This window comes from Leiobunum rupestre, chromosome 8 (genome assembly GCF_980474605.1).
Source record: "Leiobunum rupestre chromosome 8, qqLeiRupe1.1.hap1, whole genome shotgun sequence".
Taxonomy (NCBI): Eukaryota; Metazoa; Arthropoda; class Arachnida; order Opiliones; family Sclerosomatidae; genus Leiobunum; species Leiobunum rupestre.
The window spans coordinates 24,776,564-24,784,719 of record NC_143391.1 but is presented as its reverse complement, the minus strand read 5'-3'; the positions used below and the strand labels follow the sequence as shown (position 1 = coordinate 24,784,719).

Below are 8,156 nucleotides of genomic sequence, written 5' to 3'. Positions count from 1 at the left end.
GGCCAATTTTCAAAAGGGCCGGGCTTTTAAAAAAGGCCCGGCCCGACCAGACCCTTACCCGCGACTGCGTACTGCGTTGGTCGTGTGAAATGTTTCGGCCCTTCGGGTGTTGTACGAAGAGAGATAGAGGAAGAGAGAGGGGGTGGGAGAGAGATAGACGTAATGAGTTCTGCGAGTAGCGCGACTAGCGTCTATTGACTATCATTTCAAGGTCGTCTCAGTCGTCCGATTCGCCTAAACTTCTGTTACGTATCGTTTTGGTTTTACTTTTGATTTCACGCCGTTAAATTGCGAATAAGCCTTTCTATAAAGTCGAACTTGTTTTAATGTATCGCTTTCGTCCCGAGATACGTAGGAGTTCAGTTCAGTTTTGAAAGCTAGATCTTTATAAAAAGGGCGACTCGTCGAATTTTAATAGCTCTTCATATAAAATACCAGAGGTCACGTGATTACGTTAGATTCATCGTGCAGTTAAATTTAGAGAGCGCGCGCATATTTTGGTTTTTGTTGAGCTCGCGCGAAAAAGCACGAGACCCTCTACGCTAAAATATCAAGACGCGCGTGGAACTTTTTAACAAGTAGAATAAGACATAAATAGAGTTTATGCTAGCGTCAATAGCCCTTTCCGCAAACTGAGGGGTCGCGGTGGGGGAAACAGACTTGCGCATGCGCAGATGGCTCATGGGGGTCAAAGTTTCAGGCATCAGGCTGTATTAATGGCGATTTAGTATTGTTTGCTAACACTGCGTAATATTTTACACTTTAGTCATGTATATTTGAGTTATATAATGTATTTTTTTATTTAAATACGTAAAATAATATCTATAAATTCTTTATTTGTGCGGTTTTGTCAAAAACTACCATTAAAATATTTGAAATAACTACCTAGAAGCCTTCGTTACCAAAGCCTTAGCGATATGCCTTCATGTTCGGTTGTCGGATGTAAAAGTCATTCTTCATCCTCCAAAACGATTAAAGATAAAATTATATTTCATCGAATTCCGGTAAAGCGGCGTAAGTTATGGCAAATAATAATTAATCGTAAACACTGGAAAGCTGGAAGAGATGATAAAATATGCAGTATGGTGAACAATTCCTTGAAAATGTTTGATGAAACAACAGATGATAACAGTGACAATTTAAACGACTGTGTCTTGGCGATAGCACGAGAAAGTCGATGTGAGAATTGGACCAAAAAAAAAAGGTATGTTGCCGTAGCTTAAAGGTTTTAAATTGACAGTTTTCTAAAATGCAAAGCTGAGTCCATGACAAATTACAGAAGCTCTAAGAATAATTGTGAAAGTGAAAGAAAAGATGTTGGGTACCGCAAGTTATCACTTGTTAATGAGTTTTAACTGTGTTAATGAGATTTAAGCTAGGGTTATTAACGCAAGATATTGCGGATCGTTTTGGCATATCTACATCTACATTTTCTGACATTTTTACCACTTGGATATGTCTACTTGACAAAGAATTGCAAGACCTCTGCCCTTTCCCTTCAAGGGAGTTGGTTGACAAATATATGCCTACGAAATTCAAGAAATATCCTAATACTAGGCTCGTTTTGGACGCGACTGAGGTGTTCATAGAAAGGTCAAAGGATATGCTGACCCAAAACTGTACCTATTCTTCGTACAAGCACCATAATTCCTAATAGCAATTACACCTGGAGGAGTAATATCATACGTTTCTTCAGCATGGGGTGGAAGAGTTTCAGACAAATATATGGTGCATAAAACTGGGATTATTGATCTTTTATACCCATTCGATAATTTGATGGCTGACAAAGGATTTATTATTGAAGACCTACTGAAAGATAAACAGTGCACATTGAATATCCCACCCTTTCTGAAAAATAAGACTCAGTTTACAGAAGAGGAAGTCATTGAAACTAGGAGGATTGCTGAATTACGCATTCATGTTGAAAGAGCAATAGGAAGAATTAAAAACTTTCATATTCTTGATGGTGTATTTCACATCACGCAAATTAAAATAATAAGCAAAATTTTCAGAGTGTGTGCTAATCTTACAAACATTAATAAGCCCGTAATTAAACGAATAAACTTTATTTCAAAATGTCAGATGTAAATTTTTATCAATCTTAATAATTTTCAAATTCTAATTTTAAAACATTTCTACCATAGTTTTAAAACTAAGGAAATCCAAAGGTGAAATTTCTTGGGTTCCAAAAAAGGATTTTAACCTTAATTTTTTTTCCTTTTTTCAAAAGCGTACATTTTTTAAAATTTAAAATCTTTTTGTATCACTGGTTTTGAAACGAAAGTAGCAATATATTGCTTAATATTTTTGAAATATCACAAGGCTCAAACTTAATTACATTTTTAACTGTCACACTTAGTTTACTAGAAATGTATGTAAAATAGGAACCTCATATCACAGCACATTTTTCATTGAGCATTACATATTTTACTTTAATTGAGGGTACTTCTAATTGAATGAAATTCATTTTATTTTTAAATGTTAGGTCCTAAATTTTTAATGTTCGCATATATTGCTTAACATTTTTTATATTGCCCTAGAAACTTAAAACTGTTGACTACATTATACATTTTTAAAATCTTAGGAACATTTGTCACATTTTGTTTACAAAAAATTACTCAAAATAGGAACCTCATAAATAGCCAAATATATCACAGCACATTTTTGGTTGAGCATTACGCATTGAGACTATACATTTTCAATAAGGCACGTAAGAATCGTATGAGACCATGTTTTTAAATGACATAAGGAACAATATAATCACTGTAAAAATTAACTAGTCTCCCTTCAATAATTTTCCAAACTTCCTCATCGAACTGAATTCTTTCTATGTAAATATAACTGCAAAATCACTCCCAGTAAAAATTACAAAATCTGCCCAGCTTAGATTTTTACGGGCCATTTCCCCCATAACTTGATAATAATAATTTTAATCCGTTTTGAGCTTGTAAACATTTCCTTCTTTGGTCACACAAAAATCTTTGTATTTTTCTACAATTTCGTAAACTGGCATTTCACTGATGTTATTGTTTCTGATAGATGAGGGGCACTTGATTTCCAGGACTCCCTCAGATGAAACATTAGGGTCGGTAATTATGCCGTCACCACTAGCACCTAGGAAACTGTAGCGTTGAAGAAGTGAGAGACCGGATTTCTTCACGGAAAAGCCTGTTATTTCTATGTACTTTTTTACTGCCAAAGGTTCCAAATCTATTCCCCTTTGTATAGCTTTTGGTAATTTGCTATACTTATTTAACTCATTGGGGTTTAAAATTTTTGTTATGAGAGACTTTGGGATTTTCTTACACTTTGCTTTGAACACCAATCCAAAAATTGAACTCGTAATCCGCCCTGGTTTTAGGTCATACCAAAATTTACTTTGAGACTGATTGATAGTGTGAGACTCTATGTATTTTACTAACTCCATGTCAATTTTTCGGTTTATAATATATTGTTGAGCAGTTTCCGGATAAATATTGTATGTCTCATTTCGAATTGATAATATCATTTTATTAGCTTCAGCTTGTAGCCTTTGCACGCCTCGGTAGGACGTATCGGGTCTCGGAAAGCTCCTTTAAGGAGGAAGGAGCCAAATCATGTAAGGACCATTGAGTTGGGAATATTAATCTAGAGGTCCAATCGAAACGTCGGATTTTTAAAAATAAGAATACTGTCATCTGCTCCCATCGGCGTCCCAAATGACGAGAAAACGTTATCATTCTACCCGTGGCGCCGTCTATCTCTCAATGATTCGTTCAAATAAGACGCGTTTTCAAGCAAAAATATTTTTTTCTTCAAAATAATGGATGGCGCCACGGGTCATATGATAACGTTTGCTCGTCATTTTAGAGCAGACGGCACATTCGTATTTTTCAAAACTTGTTTCGCGGGGAGCAGATTTGATTGGATCTCTAGATTAATATTCCCAACTCAATGGTAAGGAATACATCAATAAATTATGGCCCGGGTGCTCGCTCAACTTTCACTATTGGGGTTGGCGAGTTAACATAAGGTAATTACAATATATGGTCAGTTTGATGTCTAGGGGATTTTATTTAAATTAAATTAGCAGTTAATAATCGATTAAATCAAATTGGACACTTTTAGAAACACATACCCACACAAGTGGGGGGGGGCGAGCAGTAGCTGCGCAGCTTTATGGGGAACTTAATAATATTAACATCTTTAGTCTTATTTACATGTTTACATACATGAAAGCTAGATTACGTTGGTCCTGGTGGCGCTCATCAGGTTGGCGTTGAGTTCCATCGGAGATTGATGTCGTGACGGTGGTGCGAGAAATGGACACGCGGCCACGTTGGCTACGGATCCGAAGCAGTTTCTTTTCTCGGGATAACTTCTCGGAAAGCACGCACTCCGCGTCGTCGGGACTAGAACCCTAGTCCGTCAAGTTGCGCGCGAACCGCGGTGTCTTAACACCCGTCTTCAATTTTTTTCTCTCAAGTATCTCCTCGGTCGCACTTCTAAGAGCACTTTTAAAATTTTTTGAGTCCAGTTTAAATTTGAGTGGGGTCACGTGGTTTCTTGGAATTGCATCGTTTTTGGACCAATCAAGACCCGTGCCCCTGGGAATCCCGGTGCGAATCCCTACCCACGAAGTTATTTTTGGGATCGTCACCAAGGTCCGGCATCTACAAAAGGATAAATCACCACCACCCGCATTTCGCGCAATCGTTCACTTTCAAAGTTGGTTTGGCGAAAGACACCAGCTGTCCACAATAAAATAAAACACTTTTCACCCATTACGGGTGTGCGTAAAATCCAAAAATAGTAATACAACAAGATTGGTAACGCGTACACAAATAAATATAAGAAATAAACATCTGTTGGCCAAGTCGGCAAACCTCAATACTTTCTTTGTCAATTCGACAGGGGTTATAAAACTAAAAGGGGCTTCTTCGGCAGTCCCACAGAGAAGGAGAGCGAGTTGGATAATTGGGCAACGACATACAGATGAAATGAAGGAAGGCTCGGTGGAAATGGAGGAGATCTGGCCAGTTACAACCCCCATTCCCTTTTCTGGTTATCAAGCACCATCTTGGTGTGCTTGTAAAACAAGAGCCATAAAAGAGGGGTTAAAAGCTCGGGCGTCCAGCGCACGAGCGACCCACAGCTAAAAGCTCTTTGGGAGAGAGCGTAGGAACAAATAGGTCATAAAATAGCAAAAGTATTTTCTCATTATCAAAATGATTTAAAATAATCAAAAATTTAACGTTACAATCTTCGTATTCATTTTTGACTCTTATGGTAGTTTCTTTGCCAGATGTCCCCTTGCTATTTGCCCCTGGTAGGTTTGGTTCTTGTTTTTGTAGAAATTCAGGGAAATTGCTTTTAGATAAATCATAAAATATTTCATTACGTCCCAAATTTGAAGGAATTTCATTTTTTTCCATCTCATCATCTCTCATAACAAAATTAGTACATATCTCAACTTCATTGCTGGCCTTGGGCATTTCAACTTGAAATGGCTCTAAATCCCAGAAATGTTGAAGGCCTGTAGCTGGAAATATTTTTACCAATTCTGCTACCGATTTCGCTAGATGAAATTCTTAGATCCTTGGCTCTTGGATCAAAATCAAATTCTTCATCAGGTACCTCTGGTCTTATATTTCTATCATCATGCTCGTGAAGTTTGGGCTTCTTAAACATTTTTGGTGTTAAAATTGCGGGAATTATTTTTTTACCTCTAGGTTGATTCCAAATACAAGATTTTGAAGTACAGGAATTTCTCCAGATTTTAATATTTCTTGACAGAAGGCATCTAGGCATAAAAGTAGTGCGCCTATGTGGCTACAAGAACCTGAGAGTCCCCTAGAACACTCGCAAGCACCAGCCCAAACCTTTCCACTAGTTTTCAGGCACACTGCAACTGTGTAATCCATATTCCGCTCCGAAGCAAAACACTTTGACTTCACGTAAAAAAGGATATCTGTAACCTAAAAATAAATATTAATATTGTCATAAATATTAAGCTTTTAACTTAGATAAAAGATATCATAAGTAATATAATAAAAATAAGTTTGACATTTCCTATTGCTTTAAGGCTAATTTTCTAACCGAACCTTTTTTCGACACTGATACTCTCTTTAAGCTGCGAATTGGACTCGCAACTTACCATTCTTGGTGGATACATTTTGATAAACATTTAAGCCTAATGCCAGAGAGCACGTTCTGGAGTTGCGAGTTCGGCTTTGTTTTGAAGTGAGCGTGCGAATTATGCATGCTAAAAAATATATTTAAGCTCATGGCATCAATAAAAACTTTAATTTTTATCATTTAAGCCTAATATGCCCCCTAACTGTCGGAAACCAGATATTTCGCGTATTTTAGACACTCGGGACTCTGCTAATAAATCATATTGATTACGCAATAACTATGAAAATCAGTTTCATTGAAAATCTCATTGTCATACTTATATTTATTATGTTACTTATGATGATATGCTATTGGTAGGCCAAGTTCCTATTAGTGAAATAAATAAATAGTACTTCCGCTTTCATTAAGATAAAGGGTGTGCGAACCATGTTTTTTTGGGTTTCAAGTTGAGTCCTGGAAAATTGGGGCCAAGTTCTTAAAAAATTATTTAGAGTCCAGAATTTTACTATGCAGTATGGCAGTATGGTATGTGAACAGTGGTGGCCTAAGGGGGGGGGGCGGTCCGCCCCGGGTACCAGGGCAGCAGGGGGTGCCATCAGAGAAGCTCGAGGGGGGGGGGTGCAAATCAGAACGATTAAACTTCAAGAAGATGGACCCGTGAAAACTTCTGCACGGTCCTGGGGGGTGTCACAAAACACTGCCGCCGCCCCGGGGACCCAGCCTTCTTAAGCCGCCACTGTATGTGAAGAAAAAAATCTAGGGAACACACAGCTAAATCACCGAACTCAACTAAAATTTTTTATAACCTAACTCAATGACTGGATCTTAAAATTTTTAGTTGTTGCTGCTTTAAAATTGTACTTGATTTTAATTGTATTTTGTGAAACTGGTCAATAAAATATTTGGATGTCAAGAATACATAGGCTATAATAAACATCACTCAAAAGGAAACCATATTAGCTGGTGGGATGAGTGCTTGTAGAGAACTGTTATTACAAGTTCTTCGGCATAAATGTAACATTTTCCATCAATTTGCAGTGGTCAAATCAGTTAAATCCTATCATTCGACTTGAAAAAGCTAGCACCAATAAATCCGTTGTTTTATAGATCCAAAAATTTGCTATATACAGTGAGCATATTATTAATCCAAAATTTTACCCTTACCTGAGCAACAAATATCGTAGAGTGAATATCTCCAGCATTCTTGTGAGATATAGCCCTTTCCAATCTTTTTCGGTCATTGCGCTTGTTCTTATCAAATGTTAAATTGCTTCTCACAAAATAATCAAATATGTGGTACATATTAGTGTCTGGTAAAACAGATATATCTTTAGTCCAACTAAAGGGCGGAATTTCATCCAGATCCGGTAATATACATGGAGTTCGGTAAAATGGTAAGGTTTCCAAAATTTTGTTTTCAAGAACAAAATCATTATGAGATGAACAGTACGCACTAAATGTTAGTTTTCTTGTATATTCATCTTTTGTTTGTTTAGATTTCGGAACTAAAACGCGTTCTTTCTCGACATTATTAATACATTTTAACTTTGCACTTTCTTTAGCTATACAGTCTACTGAAGTCGTTAAGCCTTGGTCGTCAGATTTAATGTTTTCAATATCATAGTTTAAAAGCAAGTTAATGTAAACTTGCTTCTTAGAGTTCGATTTAAAAGGTATATTTTTAGTTTTACAAATTTCTTTGAGTTGCGAAATTTTTAATTTGCCGTATTCTAAATTATTATTTTTCATCGACTTGCCTTCACCATTCATTTTTCCCGTAGAAAAATAGAAACGTCTGATAACTTGGCCCCCAACGGCGTACTGCGCAGGCGTGCATAAAATTACGAAAAGGGCTATTGGCTATGATAGTTGAACGTCTCTTCTACGTCACGAGTGACGCGCCCGATACATCTAAACAAGAAGGCCAATGTTACTTTATAGAAAAGCCTATTTGCAAGTCGTGTGTCTCGGCGTACTTTGAAACAATATAGCTAAAAGAATTCTAGATATTCCCGCGTCACAAACGAGTGACGAACGTG

At 37.0% G+C, this 8,156-nt stretch overlaps 1 protein-coding gene across 1 annotated transcript; it reads left to right on the top strand.

Moving 5' to 3' along the window:
- Positions 1-917: 917 nt before the first annotated feature.
- LOC149932854 (uncharacterized) lies at positions 918-2,088 on the top strand. Its single transcript, XM_090157193.1, has 4 exons — positions 918-1,014; positions 1,057-1,179; positions 1,380-1,619; positions 1,697-2,088. Exons 1-4 carry the CDS (start codon positions 918-920, stop codon positions 2,086-2,088), a joined length of 852 nt encoding a protein of 283 aa, XP_090013319.1.
- The last annotated feature ends 6,068 nt before the right edge of the window (positions 2,089-8,156 follow it).

Bases quoted from the DNA above. Each gene is read 5' to 3' on its own strand.
- LOC149932854 (XM_090157193.1), top strand. From the start codon at position 918: ATGCCTTCATGTTCGGTTGTCGGATGTAAAAGTCATTCTTCATCCTCC. The intron at 1,015-1,056 runs GTAAGTTATGGC...AACACTGGAAAG, and splicing joins TCGAATTCCGGTAAAGCGGC to CTGGAAGAGATGATAAAATA. The intron at 1,180-1,379 runs GTGAGAATTGGA...GATTTAAGCTAG, and splicing joins GATAGCACGAGAAAGTCGAT to GGTTATTAACGCAAGATATT.